The sequence below is a fragment of the Dermochelys coriacea genome, chromosome 13, assembly GCF_009764565.3.
Source record: "Dermochelys coriacea isolate rDerCor1 chromosome 13, rDerCor1.pri.v4, whole genome shotgun sequence".
NCBI lineage: Eukaryota > Metazoa > Chordata > Testudines > Dermochelyidae > Dermochelys > Dermochelys coriacea.
The window spans coordinates 30,644,317-30,664,646 of record NC_050080.1 but is presented as its reverse complement, the minus strand read 5'-3'; the positions used below and the strand labels follow the sequence as shown (position 1 = coordinate 30,664,646).

At 44.6% G+C, this 20,330-nt stretch overlaps 1 protein-coding gene across 9 annotated transcripts in view; it reads left to right on the top strand.

The window, feature by feature from the left end:
• RBL1 (RB transcriptional corepressor like 1) overlaps positions 1 to 20,330 on the top strand; it is an 87,489-nt gene that overhangs the window by 43,666 nt on the left and 23,493 nt on the right. For all 9 annotated transcript variants that reach the window (XM_038369957.2, XM_043496051.1, XM_043496046.1 and 6 more), the window contains 3 exons: positions 5,264 to 5,428; positions 5,643 to 5,778; positions 7,174 to 7,440. In XM_038369957.2, the coding sequence (XP_038225885.1) occupies positions 5,264 to 5,428; positions 5,643 to 5,778; positions 7,174 to 7,440 (568 nt within the window). The remainder of the gene's footprint in view (positions 1 to 5,263; positions 5,429 to 5,642; positions 5,779 to 7,173; positions 7,441 to 20,330) is intronic.

Here is a 20,330-nt window from a genome sequence, read left to right as displayed (position 1 = left end):
CCCCACCTTCCCACCCATCTTCCCCGTCCCTTTTCAGGGACTCTTCTCTTGAGCTTCTGCTAGAGCAAGAAGTTCAGTCCCTCCTCAAAAAGGGAGCGGTGGAGGAGGTCCCAGGTTATCTAAAGGGAAAGGGGTTTTACTCCCGTAATCTTTTGATTCCCAAAGTCAAGGGACGTCTCAGACCTATCTTAGACTTGTGTCATCTCAATCAATATCTCAAGAGGTTGAAGTTCTGCATGGTCTCCTTGGGATCAATCATCCCGTCACCTGATCCAGGGGATTAGTATGCTGCCCTTGACTTAAAAGATGAATACTTCCACATATCGATTTTCCAAGACCACAGAAAAATCTCGAGGTTCAGGGAAAACCAAAGACACTACCAGTTTGCAGCCCTGCCATTCGGCTTCGCAGCAGCCCCAAGAGTCTTTACCAAATGCATGGAGGTGGTGGTGGCTTTTCTCAGAAGGAGAGGAGTTCATGTATTCCCGTACCTCAACGACTGGCTCATCAAGGGCAGGTCTCGGGCACTAGTGCAGGCGAACATTGCCCTTATTCAGTCAACCTTCCAGGCACTAGGACTTCTCATCAATGTCCAGAAGTCCACCCTGGTACCCTTGCAGAGAATAGAATTCATAGAAACACTCCTAGACACCCCATGAGTGAAGGCCCTTCTGCCAGAAGATTACTTCCAGGCGATCATAGACCTGGTATGTCACATGCAATCCCAACCAATCACTACGGTCAGGCTCTACTTGAGTCTACTCTGCCACATGGCTTTGTGCATGTACATTGTTTGGCACACAAGGCTCAGACTCAGATCTCTCCAAGCCTGGTTCGCTACGGTGTACTCCCCCACAAGACACCACCTGGACAGGGTTGTCACTGTGCCCCCACACATCCTTGGTTCCCTATTGTGGTGGTTGCATCGCCGAGTAGTCTGCGAAGAGATTCCCTTCACAAAGCCTCAGCCGTCAGTATTTCTAGTCTCCGATGCCTCGGAACTGGGCTGGGGAGCCCATCTAGGGTCACTCAAGACGCAGGGTCATTGGTCAGCAGAGGACCTACTGTTCCATATCAATGTCAGGGAGCTCAGGGCAGTCTGGCTGATATGCCAGGCATTCTTACCATACATCACGAACAGAGCAGTCTCGATCCTCACAGGCAATACATCGACCATGTACTACATCAACAGGCAAGGAGGGGCTCACTGTTCTCCCCTGTGTTGAGAAGCAGTTCGTCTATGGGAGTTGTGCATTAGTCACTCGATTGCGGTTGAGGCCTCTTACCTACCAGGGGTGCAGAACCAGCTTGCAGACAGGCTCAGCAGATCCTTTTTAATGCATCATGAGTGGAATCTACGTAAAAGAATGAATGGACATAAATCAGACGTCAAGAATTATAACATTCAAAAACCAGTTGGAGAACACTTCAATCTCTCTGGTCACTCGATCACAGATCTTAGAGTGGCTATACTTCAACAAAAAAGCTTCAAAAACAGACTCCAACGAGAGACTGCTGAATTGGAATTAATTTGCAAACTGGATACAATTAACTTAGGCTTGAATAGAGACTGGGAATGGATGAGTCATTACACAAAGTAAAACTATTTCCCCATGGTATTTCTCCCTCCCACCCCACTCCCCACTGTTCCTCTGATATTCTTGTTAACTGCTGGAATTAGCCTACCTTGCTTGTCACCATGAAAGGTTTTCCTCCTTTCCCCCCCCTGCTGCTGGTGATGGCTTATCTTAAGTGATCACTCTCCTTACAGTGTGTATGATAAACCCATTGTTTCATGTTCTCTGTGTGTGTGTATATAAATCTCTCCTCTGTTTTTTCCACCAAATGCATCCGATGAAGTGAGCTGTAGCTCACGAAAGCTTATGCTCTAATAAATTTGTTAGTCTCTAAGGTGCCACCGGTACTCCTTTTCTTTTTGCGAATACAGACTAACACGGCTGCGACTCTGAAAAAAAAAGATTGTTCAGCTTTGTGCTGCTTGTGGAAGCTCTGAGCCACAGCAGAGGCAATTGAGCTCTGGCTGTCTGCAGACTTACATTCTTCTTCGAGTGCTGTCCCCATGGGTGCTCCGCTTTAGGTGTTTGTGCGCCCCTGCGCTCGTAATCTGAGATTTTTGGTAGCAGTGCCCAGTTGTGTCATACATCCGCAGTCCCCTCTCACACCACTTCAACTGGCGCTGTACGACCAACCCCCTCCACTCCCCTCAGTTCCTTCTCTACCGCCCTGGGCTACAAGTCAGAGCACTTAGCAGCGCCTTGCTGCTTAGTTCTTTTAGCCTATTTGCTACCATTATTTAGTTTAGATAGTTGATTTGGGTTTTTTTCTTTGTCCTCGTTACCTCTTCTAAAAAAAAAATTTTTTTTTATTAAGTTATTTTTATAACTTCTCGTTAGAAGTTAGATTTCAGTTTACCGTTTAATATAGTCAGCCTCTCGGGGGGGAGAGGGGGGGCAAAAGCCTCCCCTGATGGGAATGCCTGGAGCCAGGAGAGGAGTGCCCCCAGCTGCAGAAGGTGCGGGCTGGGTTCAGGCTGCCCCTCCCCTGGCAGGTCCCCGGGCAGGTTCCCTGAGCATCTGCATGGCGCTAAATAGGCTGCTGCACGGCCGTGCAGCATACAGTGAACTTAGCTCTTTACCCTCAATATTAGATCACCTCTTAGAACTTAAAAGGTCAAGCCTCTCCATGCGTTTAATAAGAGTACACCTCTCCGCTATCACAGCTTTTCACCACAAAGTGTATCAATGTTCTGTCTTTGCTCACCTGCTCAACAAATGTTTCCTCAAAGGCCTCACCAATGTCTACCCAGAACTACGTGATCCTACTACACCATGGGACCTCAGCCTAGTCCCTCGGGCCCTCACTGGTTCTCCATTTGAACCCATGGCTACATGCTCACTACTACACCTTTTTATGAAGGTGGCATTTCTAGTGGCCATGACATCTGCTAGAAGTGTAGGAGAGTTGGGTGCTTTCTTTGCAGACCCCCCTCATACACTCTTTTTTAAAGATAAAGTATCCATCCCTAAGACCACACCCCAAGCTTTTACCTAAAGTCATCTTCAGCCTTCCACCTTAGTCAACCCGTTTACCTACTGACATTCTACCCCAAATCCCACGAGGATAGAAGGCAGTCCATACTTCATACTCTCGATATACGGAGTCCATTGGCCTTTTATATAGACAGAACAAGATCATTTTGTAAATCACCCAGACTGTTCGTCTCCATCACTGAACGCTCCAAAGGGAGTGCCATATCCAAACAGAGGCTCTCCAAGTGGATCTCTGATTGCATAAATCTATGCTATCACTTGATGAATCACTATCACTAAATGGATCACTTGTTGATTTCCTGTGCCTTCCCTCTGGGGCACCTGGCATTAGCCACTGTTGGAAGACAGGATACTAGGCTAGGTGGACCTTTGGTCTGACCCTGTACGTCCATTCTTATGTACCATCAATGTGACAGACAACCCCCTACGGGGATTCGCACGTTTCCACCAGAGCCCTATTGACTCTATTGCTTTCCTTAACAACGTGCCCATCATGGACATGTGTAGGGCTGCAACCTGGGCCTCAGTCCGTACTTTTACGCATCACTACGCATTAAGACAACTGGCAACGTCTGGTGCCTCTTTTGGACTCACTGTACTGTCTGCTATCACAACTTCAACTCCAAAGCCCCTCCTTCCACCGGAGGGCACTGCTCTGAAGTCAGCTAAAGTGGAGCACCCACAGGGACAGCACTCGATGAAGAAGAAGAAGAAGAAGAAGAAGAGAAAGTTATTCACCTTGTGCAGTAACGGAAGTTCTTCAAAATGTGTCCCACTTTGGAGTTTATTACTTAGTCTCTGCAGTAGAGAAGGAATAGAACCAGCACCAGTTACCCACCTCAAACAGCGCGAGATGGGGACCGCACATGTGCAACCCAACCGGGCACTGCTATAAAAAATCTCTGATTACGAGCGCAGGTGCACACGAATACCAAAAGTGGAGCACCCGCAGGGGGACACATCTTGAAGAACCTATATTACTGCACAAGGTGAGTAACTTTCTCTTCCACAGCATTGGTTTATACTTGAATCACATTTTGTATTTGATATAGGCTCTTAAACCACACTCCTCACTGTACTGTGTCAGTGCATTAAGTGATGTCACTAATATCTGTCGTGTCAGATTATTCTTTGTAAAGCTAGCTTCACAACCTTAAGGGCTTTAACCTTTTTTCAAATGAAGGTTTAAATTGATGGCTAATGGTATTTGTGAACATCACCTAGTTATAAAGTGGTAGAGCATCTATTAAAAACTAAATTTAAATCTAATTGTAAACTGGAAATGATGATATGTGTGTGTGTGTATATATATAATCACCATTTCACATGAAACCTTTTATACTGGGTATTAAAATTCTAAACAAAACTATATTTTCGCTCAGTGAAGATGAAGAAGGAGAGGGAGAAAGAAACAAATATATATCAAAGGAGGAAATGTCTTCATAGATTCTAAGGTCAGAAGGGACCATTATGATCATCTAGTCTGAACTCCTGTATAACACAGGCCCTGTGGGACTTGAAATCAGATGGAGAATTGATGTAGGGAAGCTATTCCAGACCACAGGATTCCAGCATAGAATGCTTTTGTATCAGCTATGACAAAATGGTATGTTTTGGGGTGAGGGGAGTGTGTGGGATGAGCAGAGGTATCAGAAAGAGGAGCAGAAACATGCAAGGTATGTAATAGAAGCTGGAGCTTTTAAAAACAAGGAGGGAGGGTTGAACTGGACCTGAAATGAATGGTCAGTTGATGAGTGTACCATGCTTTCTAGCCTGTTCCCATAGTCTCACAGTCATAAACACACCCAGGTCATTTTCCTTTCATCACATGTATCTTTTATTCCACAGTTCTTTTTTAAACAGAACATGACACAGACATATTGCAGCAGGAGCTTTCCACACTGCTTCTCTCCTTTGTACAGCTCATCTTCTGAGCTTCCCCTCTTGCTTCCTGTTCCTCCCACTTATATTCTCCCAAATGTATCAGTAGTCTAGTAATTACAACCCAGGTACTCATAATCCACCAACAGAAAATAGCTAATTATTCCCAGTTGTGCCGGCAACCTTTTCTGAGCTGCAGCAATGTCAGTGACCAGGGTGCTATGACTAGCATTCTGTCAGAGTGTGTTTAAGAATGGGTGAGGTGGTTTTGCTTTTAGCATGGCTGATTAAACTGCCTTGCTTCCCTTTAGGTGATTGAAGTATTGATTCGGTCTGAGGAAGGACTCTCCAGAGACATGGTGAAGCACCTCAACAACATTGAAGAACAGATTCTGGAGAGTCTAGCCTGGACCAGTGACTCTGCCCTATGGAAAGCTCTGCAAGCCTCAGAAAACAAGGTCCCAACCTGTGAAGAAGTATGTTGAAGGGAAAATAAATTACCAGAAAATGCAAATGTACTCCTTTTCCAGGGCTGATATTTTGCATAGGATATTAATGCAACAATTTATCCAGTAGTGAAATAAGTATAAAATGAAGATACAGTGTTCTCTCACACCCTTTTTAATAATGGTAGATGGTACAAAGAGGTGAAGATTATTTATTCATAAAATGGCATCTCTTATATCCCAGGTAATATACCCAAGTAATTTTGAAGCCGGTAATGGAGGAAGTGGACTAGGGCACCTCCCTATGATGCCAGTATCGCCTATTGTGCATCCCCGCGTGAAAGAGGTTCGCACAGATCTTGGTGGGAGTTTACGACGGGGTGAGTAGAGAGTTCTGATGTGTTTGTAGTATATAGTATTTCAAACCATTCATAGTAATACATAGAGAAATCCTGGGTGTCTTTGAATTGTGTTTGCTTAGAATCTTAGTCATTTGTCTTTTCAAACTTTCTGTCTGGAAATCTTCTCCCTAACTCCATGGCTTTCTCTCCATAACACTCAATTGCTTGTGCTTCCATCAGTTGTATTGCAGTGAGTGACACACCAGTGTTTATGTCCACATTGCCTAACTTGAATCAGAGTAATATTTGCCTTTGTGCCTTTTCTAGGGTTGTCTATAGTGATTCAGATGGTGTAGCTGTAATCCTTGACAGCTGGTAGCTCTGCTTCTCCTGCTGTTCTAATCTATTCAATAGTTCACTATGCAGTTTGATTCTGTCCTGTATTTTCTATCTTTATGCCTCCGCTCTCAGATTTGACTGGTCAATTTCTTTTTTAAAAAAATACTATCCTCTATCTCATTAGTTCTTAAATGGACACTTATTTTTAACAAACAAAGCAAAACAAAAAACCCCACAGCCAACAATTTGGACTTGCTATTTTTTCACAAAAAGGCAAACATTTCTGTCCACTGAACTGTATGACCTGTTGTTACCATTCAAAGAAATTTACAGAAAGTAAAGAAGCATACTGAAGGGGAGAAGAGCAGAGCTTGAAAAAATGCACCTGCCTCTGCTGACAAGGAAATGTCCGCTGGGAGTGGGTGAGAGCTAGAGGCAGAGTGAAACTTCCAAGTTTTTAGCCAGTTTCACTTTGCTGTTTACTCAGAAGCTCTTCTGCTTTGTGGGATGGAGAGGGACACAAAGCTCTTCTGCTTTGTGGGATGTAGTATCTTAAGCAGCTGGCGGTTATCTTGAGCTTCCAAAGGGTTCCATGGAGGAAAAGAGTGAAACTGATATTGTACTGATCAGTTTAACTGCTTCCGCTCATGCTATTGGGCAGCAGCAAAAGTGAGCAGAGTTTTTGAGCAGTAAAGATAAGGGAATGAGCAAAGGGAGGGAGGATTCAGGCTGGATAATAGCGAGGGAATTAAAGAGGAAGAGACAGAGACACAAGATGTCCAAGTAGCTAGAGCACAGAGAAGATGCGACTGGAGGAGGAGGAGGTCTCCATTGCTTTCCAGCGACTAAGAATCCAAACATATTGTCAATCAAATGAAATTGTTTGGGAATAGTAGAGAATAAGGGGAAGCAATTGAAGGGCTAGAGGACTTTGATCTGTGTATTATGGTGCTACTGTTCTGTCAGTGGAAGGTTTCTTGTGATTCTGACTTCTGTTTTATAGCTTGGGGACTAGCAGTTCTCCCAGTTTGGAAATTGTATTTCTATTAAACTGCTGCATATTGTAATGATGTTTTTTCCTTTCTTGCATATTAGACATGCAGCCGTTGTCTCCGATCTCTGTTCATGAGCGCTACAGTTCTCCTACAGCTGGAAGTGCTAAGAGAAGGCTCTTTGGCGATGACAGCCCAAAAGACATGCAGGTAGAAAAGGTTCTATCTGAAGGAACTAAATTGAAAATTGCCCCAGCTTCAAGCATTGCCGCTGAAAACGTGTCTCTCTCAACGGGACAGACAGTTTTGACCATGGCAACAGCTACTGTAACAGGGACAATGGGACAGAAAGTTACAATCCCACTGCATGGTAAGATATCCATTCATTTTACTTCACTGCACTTTATAATGGTGCTGAATATTTTACTATGTCCTTTTTCTGGGGTTTGGTTGTACTATCAAACATAATGTAGATTCAGTTTGGAGGGCTTTGCATTTTAAACAAGTAACATCTAAAGAAAATTGTTTTGAAAAGAAAAATTAAGAGAAAATATACTTTGCCATCCCTAGTGCTTATTATTGCATGGGCTAGTGTCTAAACAAAGTCTTGTTGCTTACAGATTATCCTGGTAATGCGTCTACTGCAGGCTGGAGCAGGGTTTGTGAAGTAGTTGCTTTGTAAATTTTGCTTCATCACAGATGAAGCCTTATGAAGATGTATGACACAAGTAATTCTTGGGGATTTAAAATGCTTAGGTCCTCAGGTACAGCTGTATCCTTATCTGTTTTCCTATCTGTTTACTCAGTATGTCATGATTTTACTTAAGGATAAGGGGATATAGATTTTAGAAACAAATTGATACATGAAAGATTCACAGTACTTGACTCTGACAGATTGAAGTTGGTTGTATGGCAACTCCCCATATCCTGCTCTGGCCCATGAGGAATGGACTAGATGATTTAATGGAGCTCTCTCTAATTTCCAATAAAAAAAAGCATATTAAAGTTTAATATTTACAAATTTCTGTAAGGTCTATTGCCATGGCGACCTTTAAAGGAGCAAAATAAAATTAGATATGCCATCCACAGAAAATAAGATAATAGTCAGTCAAGTGCTCTCTAAATTAAATTCATTCAGAAACCGTTATATGTTCGTGATACCAAGAGGAGCAAATTCTAAGGGTAGTACCTTTGACTGAGAGCCATGCTGCCAAACATGGAAAACCATGTTCTTGAAAGTTATAGAGCAGTACACAACAATCCATGGAATATAACTCAGACACTTACCTTTGCCTTCTTTTCTAAAGGCTCCTAGACAGAAGTGACTTGGCAGTCATAATGTCTATCTCACTAATCTAGGAGTACGTTCCACTGCACTCCCTGTACTACTTTATTACCTAGGCTTGTACTTGCAGCACCCTACAACTGCATTGCATAGTATCATGCCCTGAGTGTTCAATTTCAGCAGTCTCCCAGCTGATCTTAATAGATATTAATTGGTATGCAGGTGTATAGGGTGAGAGGTATTTTCTCGATACCTTGGCTCCACACCATTTAGGCTTTGAATATGATTACCAACATCTTTGAATTACAGCCAGAAGAAAACAGAAAGCCAGTGTAGAGACTGGATCTCAGGTCCTGTGTTTGAGGCATCCTGCAGCCGTTAGAAGGAAGGCAGAAGGGTTCTGAAGTAGCTGGAGGAATTGGTCCTAAAATACATTTGTCCCAGTTGGTAGTAACAAAGGTGTGGATGACTGTGTGAGATCCAGATCGAAGAAGAATGGTCCATGATCAATAGCAAACTCACCCACACTATGTGTCACCAATGCAGTTTAAGTCAAAGAGCAGCGATAAATCCAATTAGACCCTGAGGATGTGAACCATTTTGGTGAAAGTCAGATATTACACCCTTATTAGCTGATGCAGACATACCATTGGCTTAATCCCCCCATCTCCTTCTCCTTACCAGGAAACAAAACTGCAGCTTTTCCCAGCTTGAATCTTCATCCATCTCTCTATATTGTATGCTGGCAGAATAAAGAGACTATAGACGTCATGGAGTTTGAGATGGTGGCAAAGAGCTGAGTATTGTTATACTGATGACCCAGTAGTCCAAACTCTTGATCTTTCCAAGTGGCTTAATAGGAATGTCAGACAGAAGGGATTACAAAATGGTATGCTATGGAACCCTGCATTTGCGGGGCCAAGGGAAGAAGAGATTGCCCAGCACTACCCTTTTTGGAAGTTTCTGAGAAGAAGTAAACCCACTGAAAGATTCCTCAGTCCACTCCTGCAATATCTTGCAGGCAAGTCAGTCAGACCTTACAGTCACAATGTTATCCAGAGCTGCTGGTAAATCTATTAAAATCAGCTTGGGAACTTTACCTTTTACATCATCACTAGAAGATCATCCATATCAATAGAGATGTTTCCATAAACAAGCCTGAACCCAGAAGTTAGGTATCAAAATCTGTATAATCAGTACTGGAAGTGGCTCATCACTATCTTTTCAGTTACCTTCTTTTAAAAGGGAAGATTCAAGGCAAGACAAAACTGTGTGTTAATCAAATATGGTTTCTTGAGCAAGGTCCTAAGCACTGTTTATTTAAATGTTATTAGTATGTTGCTATCCCTAATGGAGGCATTAGGAATCTTTGACAATAATGGGCCTGTTGTCTTTTCCATTGCTTTCATCATCCATGAAGGACATAGGGCCCTTTCCATACATGATGTGATTTGCTTGGGGTTACAACCAAAACCTCAACAAGAGAAACCATCTGAGAGCCACCCAGTACAGGTGGCATATTTTATCTCCCACTCTTGTACTGTTCCTATTGAAGTGGTCAGCTCTGACTGACTGAATTCCAGTTTATATTATCTGATGTGTACGTTGACTACTATTCATGTGAGAAACACTTGATTTTACATTGCTGAGACAATCTGGGTTAATCAGACTGCCCACAATTCAGAATGCTTCCTCTGATTTGGATTTTGCAGAAGTTAAGGCTGAGAAGACAACTTTCATCACCTCAATCATAGTAACAGCATAAAAATGCCATAATTCTTGACACAAGCAATTGGATTTGGGGGTGAATCTTCTGTTAGTCCTCCAGGCTTCTCCCTTGCTGCTTCATGTTTCTCTAGCTCTGTATACCATGGTAACGTGCGAGGACAATGCATGGGGCATCATGGTGTCATTGTCTGTCAGATGCTCGTGGACAGTAGTGCAGCTAAATTGCACTAGACCAGTGGTTCTCAAACTTTTGTACTGGTGACCCCTTTCACATAGCAAGCCTCTGAGTGTGACCCCCGCTTATAAATTAAAAACACTTTTAAATATATTTAACACTATTATAAATGCCGGAGGCAAAGCGGGGTTTAGGATGGAGGCTGACAGCTCGTGACCCCCCCATGTAATAACCTCACGACACCCTGAGGGGTCACAACCCCCAGTTTGAGAACTCCTGCACTAGACTGTCAAGGTGGTCCCGTGGCCGAGCTGGAAATCTGTGTTTTGGAAATACAAAGGGCCCATGATTTTCCAAGGGCGAACCATAGAAACTTCTCCACCTGACAGAAGCATGGAAAAGCTCTCCGAGAAGGAAATGATTGGACTGACAAAGATGTATTTTAAACAAATCCTGCTATCAGTCCCATTCATAAAATGATAAAACCAGAGGTGTTAGTTGAGCTGAGCTGGACTATAATCCCGTATACAAGATGCACCATTACTATACATGCTGAAGATACTGACAGTAAGTCTTGGCAATTGCAATGTCAGGCTTGGCAAACGGTTAGCCTTGAGTAGGAATTTTAGTGAGTAAATGGGATGACCTGTGCACAATCAGATGCCCAAGTGCACTTTTATTTTGAAACTCGCAAGTGTGTCCACCTAGTCTGAATTATTTGCTTTTGCAGTTCACTTTTAGAGTTCCATAGGGCATAAGTCATATATAAGTCATAGTTGGAGTTATTTTTTCCAATGTGCATTACTTTACATTTATCCACATTAAATTTCATTTGCCATTTTGTTGCCCAATCACTTAGTTTTGTGATATCTTTTTGAAGTTCTTCACAGTCTGCTTTGGTCTTAACTATCTTGAGCGGTTTAGTATTGTTTGCAAACTTTTCCACCTCACTGTTTACCCCTTTCTCCAGATCATTTATGAATAAGTTGAATAGGATTGGTCCTAGGACTGACCCTTGGGGAACACCACTAATTACCCCTCTCCATTCTGAAAATGTACCATTTATTCCTACCCTTTGTTCCCAGTCTTTTAACCAGTTCTCAGTCCATGAAAGGAACTTCCCTCTTATCCCATGACAACCTTAATTTACATAAGAGCCTTTGGTGAGGGACCTTGTCAAAGGCTTTCTAGAAATTTAAGTACACTTTGTCCACTGGATCCCCCTTATCCACATGTTTGTTGACCCCTTCAAAGAACTCTAATAGATTAGTAAGACATGATTTCTCTTTACAGAAACTATGTTGACTTTTGCCCAATAATTTATATTCTTCTATGTGTCTGACAATTTTATTCTTTACTATTGTTTCAGTTCATTTGCCCAGTACTGATGTTTGACTTGCTGGTCTGTAATTGCCAGGATCACCTCTAGAGCCCTTTTTAAATATTGGTGTTACATTAGCTATCTTCCAGTCATTGGGTACAGAAGCTGATTTAAAGGACAGGTTGCAAACCATAGTTAATAGTTCTGCAATTTCACATTTGAGTTCTTTCAGAACTCTTGGATGAATGCCATCTGGTCCCCGTGACTTGTTACTGTTAAGTTCCTCAAGTAATTCCAAAACCTCCTCTAGTGACACTTCAATCTGTGACCATTCCTCAGATTTGTCTCCTGCAAAAGATGGCTCAGGTTTGGAAATCTCCCTAACATCCTCAGCCGTGAAGACCGAAGCAAAGAATTCATTTAGTTTCTCTGCAATGACTTTATCATCTTTAAGTGCTCCTTTTGTATCTTGATCGTCCAGGGGCCCCACTGGTTGTTTAGCAGGCTTCGTGCTTCTGATGTACTTAAAAAACATTTTGTTATTACCTTTTGAGTTTTTGGCTAGCTATTCTTCAAACTCCTTTTTGGCTTTTCTTACTACATTTTTAAATTTAATTTGCCGTGTTTATGCTCCTTTCTATTTACCTCACTAGGATTTGACTTCCACTTTTTAAAAGATGCTTTTTTCATCTCTCACTGCTTCTTTTACATGGTTATTAAGCCATAGTGGCTCTTTTTAGTTTGTTTACTGTGTTTTTTAATTTGAGGTATACATTTAAGTTGAGCCTCTATTATGGTGTTTTTGAAAAGTGTCCATGCAGCTTACAGGAGCTGTGATCAAAAAGAAAAAAAAAAAGCGATCTTGGATAAATGCAAGGTTTGGGGGGTGGTATGAAAGGCAGCATGGCCAGTGGATAAGGCACAGGACTGGAAATCAGGAAACGAGTTAAATTCTTGACGCTGGCACTGACTCACTGTGATATTGGATGAGTTACCCTGTCTTAATTTCTCTATCTGTAAAACTAGGGAGTGGGGGGATGATGATGATGGTAATTACCCTGCTTTATAAAGTTCTCTTTGATTGATGAATGAAAAGCACATATAAGTGCCAGGGTTGTTCTTCGAGTAGATAGAGATGTGTATTGCAGTTAGGTGTGTGTATTCCCAACACTCCAGAGCTGGAGACTGTTGCCTAGTAGTACCTATAGAGGGGTGACACATAGCTATGGCCTCTTCCCCGGCTATATGAGGCAGAGGCAGCGCTACCCTGACCCCCATCAGTTCCTTCTCAATCTCTGTGGCTGAAGTCAGAACTGTGTGGTTGTTGTCTCACAACCACGTGTTTAATCTTAGCCTAGTTTATTGTTTATCGTTAGTAGTCAGTAGATAGTGTCAACCGAGATTTAAACATTGCTGTTCTTGTGAAGAGGCGATTCCAAGTGGTGACACCCACACATGGTGTTTGCTTGTGGTGGCAAGGCCCCTTAAAGAACCTTATTCGATCTATAGATCATTCAAGAAGCAGACTCAGGTGGCACAGGACCTTTGTCTCAAGCAGCTTCTGCTTGAACAGGCCATGCAGCCTGATCTGGTAGCACAGTCCTCCTCGGGTTGAAGATCACCCTCAGGCTTGGAGAGCGCTGCTGCTTCTCAATCCAGGGCAGGCACCTCTCTGAAGATGTGCAGTAGCCGTTCTGTCAGTCCAAGGAAGGGGTCTTCTAAGACCGATCGGGACCATTCCAGATCATGGGGTAACTCCTCTGCCTCCCCCAGGATAAGTGCGGACTGTCCCAACACCGGTTCCACTGTGCGGGATGACATGGGTACCTCTGACTCTTCCCCAGTACTGAGTGGAAAGGACAGAAACCCTGTACCATCGACTCTGGTTCTGGTCTCCAAGCGTCATTGAGTCCAGTACCAACAAGGGAAATGCTGATACTTTGTCCATATCATCGTCATATCAGGCAGCCGCAGACCTCCTCTACTTTTCAGTCCCAACCCTTATAATTGATCCAGGACTTTTCCAGGGATGCACCACCTATAGCCCCTCAGATGAAGTGAGCCACTGAACTCTCGTATCCATCAACATTGCATTCAGATGCACCTCTTCCTTTGGTGGGGATGGAGCTGGTACTGGTATTGGTACCAGGGACCTTGGCACCAGGACCGTTTATGGCCCCTCTGCTTTCAACGCTGCAGATGTTCCAATGGAGAATTTCACCACCCTCAATGTTGATGCACTGGGGCACTCCAGTACGACTGTTTGCACCAGGACCGACACTGCCTGTGGCACCAGCATGTTTGGCACCAATGATACCGCCTTCATCAGGGGCACTGATTCCTGCCTTGTTCTGGGCGACAGATGAATCGGACCATCTGTTGGCTTCCTGGGGCGTCGTTCTGCCCATATTCCTGAGATCTCAGGGCTCTCCAGAATCCAATTCTGGATCGTCATCTTCCTGCTCCACATCACCTGACAAGCTCTGAGGCCTACCTGTGGAGCAGTATGGCTCCCAGGGCTGGCATGTGCCCCATGGTAGCGATGGCGGTCCCTGGCGCGCTTCCTACTGGCTACCAATGTGCCTACCTTTATCAGTGGCCTTTTTGGACTCAGTGGGATGCTCCTCATCCCATTGAAAGCTGAAATCACCCAACAGGTTGACGGTGGTGACTGCAGATCAGCCGCAAACTCAGGCATCAGCGATCTTCCTGCGGAGCAGCTGGAGTCCTCCCTTCTGGGTATGTCTTCCCGGGAGCAAGAGCCAGTTATGTCTTAGCCAAGACCCTCATTCTTATCTCCAGATGATGCCATGCTGCCGTGTTCGTCTTCCCCTTCTATTCTGGAGGTCTTTAAGATGAATCAGGACCTTTTATACCAGGTAGCTGCATCCCTGGGCGTCCAGGCGGAGTTTCTCCAAGAGAACATATACAAACTGGTGGGCATTTTACAGACTGCCATCCCTTGGAGAATGGCCCTCCTGATCAATGATATGCACCTCATGCCAGTGAGAGCCCTATGGAGTACGTTGGCCTCGATACCACCAGGGGCTAAGCACGTGGAAAAGCACTCCTTTTTCCCAGGCAGGGATTTGAGGGGTTCTAGTCACACCTGGCCCCAAATTCCCTGGCCATAATGGCAGTAAATGATGGGGCCAAGGTAGGTTGAAGTCTGCCCCCAAGGACAGAGACTCCAAGCGATTGGATATTCTGGCAGAAAGATCTATATCTCATCATTCCTACAGATGAGGATCGCAAATCAAGCTTTACTGTCCAAGTATGATTTCCTCAATTGGTCAGCCGTGTCTAGATTCAAGAACCAGTTGCCCAAGACCTTGCATGAGGAGTTTCCAGCATTTTTTGAAGAATGTTTATTGGTGGCACACAACACATGCCAGTAGTTACTAGGGGGCCTCCTTGAGCTGGTTGGGGCCCTAAGCAATTGCTTAAACTGCTTATTCTGAGCATCAGGTCTGGTTCTTGGACAAGACTGATGACATTTTGCACTCCTTTAAGATTCTGGGGCTACCTTGAGGTCCTTGGGAGGGTGCATGCCATCTGCACAAAGATGCCACTATGGGGCACAGCAGCAGCAACAATATCGCCCACAGCATTTCTTCACACAGCCTTTCCCCCTGAAACAGCAGGATTACCATAGGCAGAGGGATAGATCCCACAAGAGGAATCAGTCAGGCTCTGGCTTTGGACAATCCACACGCCTTCCCTCAGTGCTGGCTAATCACCCATTTTGACTCCTTAGTCCAGAGCACTGATTCAGTCAATACTCCACCCTCTCTGTCTCTTTAGGGACTGGCTGGTCTGCTTTTGCAGTACTTGGGACTCAGTTGTCTCCCAACAGCTGGGTCCTAGACACTATCAGATCAGGCTACGCATCCCACCTCCAAATCCATCTTCAGGGACCCCTCTCACAAGAGTCTGCTCATCAAGCGGATCTGCTTTCTGTTGACATTGGGAGTGGTGGAGGAAGTTCCCCTGGAGCACCAGGACCACAGCATTTACTTCCAGCACTTCCTGATACCGAAATCCAAGGATGGATGAGGCCCATTCTCAACTTTCACGGTCTCAGCAAGTTAATCGGAGTGGAAGAAAACTCAGTCTTCACTCTTAGGTTGTTTGCAACAGGTCAGAGACAATTTTATTCATGCAATTGCAGGGAAGACAGCAGTTTGACAGAGTGTCTGTCTTTATGCAAATCTTCAAAATACAAAACAATATAAAGCAGTATTTATACCTTTTCATTATATAAACCTGTGTCTTGTTTATACATTTTTCTTTCTGATATCTTATTTGTTTTCAACATTTTCTGCTAACAATTACATTCCATTGTTATCTCAAGGCAAGGTTAAAAACAGCTTTGCTTGCAGTTTCCAATACGCTTCACCAGTCCTGCCTCTACAAATCTCACGTTATTATGGATCTGTGTTAGCCTGACTGTTGCTCTTTCTCTAACAAACTAAGATGGCTGCACTCAAATCCTCTTTTTCCCCTCTTCCTACTTCTACAACAGATACATGAGATTTCGAATGCTCGCTCTCGGCTAAACTCTTCACATGGTCTCAGAATGGTTGATTTGTTACTCTGGAACTTACATTCATGTGGCAATTCTACTGATACAGAGGAAATTTCTGCATTGTGCGGTAGGAGAATGCCACTTTCATTATACTATTGTCCCATTCGGCCTCTCTTCTGCCCCCTGAGTCTTCAGCAAATGCATGGTGGTGTCATGGCATATCTCAGGAGGAAGGGAATCTACATCCTCCTGTACCTCGACGACTGGTTGCTGAAGGGTGGCTCCAGAGAGGAGGTTCTCACCCATGTCAACACCACATTGCATTTGCTTGACCGTCTGTGACTGACTTTAAACACCACAAAGACAATCACGGTTCCTACTGAAAAAAAAAAATTTGAGTTAATTAGACCCCTGTTAGATTCCACGAGGTAAACGGTGTTCCTGCTGATCTACCACTTCCAAGCAATTCAACAGCTCTGCCTCAGTGTACAATCTTAGCCTTCCACGACTGTCTGTGTGTGTCTAAGCATGTTGAGTCATGTGCCCACTTACATGCAACTAGTCCTGTTCAGTAAACTGTGCCTTCGCCCTCTTCAGCTGTACCTAAGGATGGTCTACTACCCTGCCTTGCATTCTCTGAACAGATTGATTTGCCTTTCTCCACCAGTCCTAGATTCCTTGCGCTCTTGGGAGTCCCTACACAGTGTGTGCCAAGGAGTCCCTTTCACTTGGCCCTCTCAGACCAAGTCATTGGTTACCGATGCTTCCCATCTGAGTTGGGGAGTACATCTGGATTAATTGAGGGTGCAGTGCCAGTGGTTGGAACAGGAAGCCTTACTCCATGTCAATGTGTTGGAACTTGGGGCCATCCACAATGCATGTCTTGCCTTCTGGAACTGCATCAGACACTCAATGGTTCACATACTCACCGACAATACTGCCACGATGTACTGTGTGAACAAACAAGGGGAAGCACATTCCAGGTTACTCTGCCTGGAGGCGATCAACCTGTGGCAATTTTGCATTGAAGACATCACTCCAGTAGCAATCCGCTTGCATGGGGTGCATAGGAGTTTCACAGACCATCTCAGCAGGCTTTTCTTCCACAAGCCACAAGTGTCCTCCAGGTCATCACTGGAACATGGGATATCCCCGCGATTGATCTGTTCGTGATGAGGAAAAACAGAAAGTGTCGACTATTCTGTTCTTGAGGGGGCCTCAGTCTGGGCTCCCGCTCTGACGCCTTCCACTGCAGCTGGCAGTCAACTCTTTTGTATGCCGTTCCACCTATTCCGATCATTCCTCAGGTCATCCACAAACTCAAGGCAGATTGGGCCAAGCATGGCAGAGACAGTCCTGGTTCTCAGATCTCCTTGCTCTGTCAATTCAGCCTCCCATATTGCTTCCTTTCCATCCCAACCTGCTCACTCAGCACCATGGCTGCACCCTCCATCTTGCTATACTGAATGAAGAGAAAGAGCAATACTCAGAGGCTTTCCAACAAGTCCTACTCAACAGTAGGAAGTCCTCCACTAAGACAGCCTACGTAAAGGGAAGAGGTTCTCAATGTGGTCCTTGGCCTGCAGGACCCAACTGACGGGCTTCCATCCAGGGCATCTTTGAGTACATGTTATATCGTCAGAAATCGGGCCTCGCATTCAGTTCGCCAAGAGTACATTTGGCAGCAATATCAGCATTTGTTTTTTCCAATGCCATGGTGATGAGATTTCTGAAAGGGCTTCTCCGCTTACATCTTCAGATCCAAGTACTTGTTCCTCTTTGGGGCCTAAATATGGTTCTGATTGTTCTAATGGGCTCTCCATTTGAACCCCTTGCATCTTGTTCACTGCTCCTCCTGTCTCAGCAAACTGTGTTCCTGATAGCTTTCACTTCTGCAAGAAAGGTGTGAGTTATAGGCCCTTATGGCTGAGCCACCTTACATTCAGTTCTCCAAGGACAAGGTGATGCTGTGACCACACCTAAAGTTTTTATCCAAGGTGGTCTCTGTTTCGTCTGAATTAGGCAGTGCAGTTACTCATGTTTTTCCATAAGCCACACACTTCTCTGGAGAAACAGCGTCTCCATACCCTGGATGTCAGGTCATATCTAGCCTTTTATCTGCACAGGACTGTGGGGTTTTCATGCGAGCCGGACAAAGCACAACAGCCAATATGGTTGGTAGCTAAGCCGTTTATCTGTTATTTTCTCATTGCTTTTATTCACTCCTTTTACATAATATTTTCAACCCCCTCCAAAGTCCATCACCCGGTCACGGAGACATCTCGTTGGTCGAGCAGCCTCAGCATGGGCTATACACGTGCGTCCTTCCTCTTGATTGGAGCACAGCTGTCCGCTATCTGTTGTCAACAAAGTCTGGTGTTGCCAGTTTGCCTGGGTCACGTTCCAGCCTGTAATTCTTTCTCAAAGTTCATTAAAGGTTCACCGCGACCTTAACTAGCTCATAAATATTCTTAACTAGCTCACAGATACACTATGTTCCCACATCTCCCCCCTTTTTATCACATGATACACAGACCACTGGTCACTTGCGTAGTTCCATCCAATTCTCGTTCATTAACAGGGGTGACCTAACGGGGGCGGAGTGATGCATTTTACGGAATATATCAAACAAGGAGGGGAGACATTGCAGGCAGCAACAAAGGCAAATAAGACCAATACATACAAAAACTATGATTCCAAATAATTGCCGAAGCCACCCCAAAGAAGGCAACCACCCTGTAAGCCAGTCCCAAAATCCCGCAAACCCGGTATCTTGACGGATGTGCTCAGTGAGAGAAGTCAACTCATCCAGGCGCTCCTCAATGGATCGGCTATTATCCATAAGATTAAAACAACACATATGTTTAAAAGATTCACATCCCATATGATGCTTAAGCAATAGAAAATCAATCGCAGCTCGATTATCTAAAATGGCATCTCTCAATTCCTGTTCCCTATTCAAAAGAGCAATAGCCTGTGAAGTAGCATTAAGCGCTTTAACAGCAAAACAAGCTAATGCATTCAAGGTTTGTACCGTGTAATAAGTTGAAAAGCCAGGAATGCCTGCAACGGCATTCATCAAAGCCAAACATTCCGAGTGACTATATAAGGTAACATCAGCGGAACACGTGTTTTGCAGGGCCGTGCTTTGCCGACTTCGCTGCTGAAGGCAACAAAAGAGTCATTCGGCTAAGGCAGCATAAGGTATTATGACTTAAATTAGCGGGAATATAACTGAAAGTCCGTGCGCCGCAGGTAAAAAACCAACCAGATGGCAAAATAATATGTCCATAATTAAAAGAAACATTAACCACATTAGTACAATTCAAAAAGGGGGCGCTTACTGTTTGGCAGCCCAAGGGTACTTTTGCGTGTGTGCAATTAACCACTCGCGCACACGTTACATTATTCACCCCGGCTGGATACGGGGTATGTAAAGATAGGGCCCCAGGGGGCAAGGAATAATTGGCGGGGCCCCAATTTGCCATAGTCGAATACTGTGAAGACAAATTGGCATAAGCTGCAAGCATGGTGTGACTGCCAATTTCTTCGGGAAGATGACATATGGGCACAAGACAAGAGCCCAGTAGTTCCCCGGCTGCCACAGAATCAGACAAACAAAAGTGTGTGACATTGGCTATCAATGCTAGACGTTCCCATAGGTTATATGTCATTCGCACGCGTAGGGGTACAAGGAGCCCGCCTTGCAACCCAAGCAATAATACTATAACAATTTTGGCAACCCACATCCTCATTCTGGAAATAAACAGGATATGGCCGCAAGCACAACCTCCTCTGATGCTTCCTCTCCAAGCGCGGGATCTTGTTCTCCAGGCGCCGGGTTCAAGGGCGAGCGAGGTTGCTGTAGCCACGGACGTACCCACTTGGCCGGGATCCACCGGGGACCTGCATCAGTAGAAACACAAGCATATCCCCTTCCCCAGGTTAACAATTCCACCGGCCCTTTCCACATCTGTTGGCGATAGTCAAACCAGCGCATTTGGGGCTGGGCGATTTGTTCGTCCCGGGTCAACCCAAAGTGGTGCCGGAACGCAGGGGGTGCGTCATGTTGGCCAGGCTGTAACCAATTTAAAACATATAATGCCTTTAACAGACGGGCCTGCAGGGTATGCTCAAGTGCATCTGGATGTGGGTCAGGGGTTACTCCCCCTTTTTGTTTAAGTAATAAAGATTTAAGGGAAGCATGAGTACGTTCAATAATA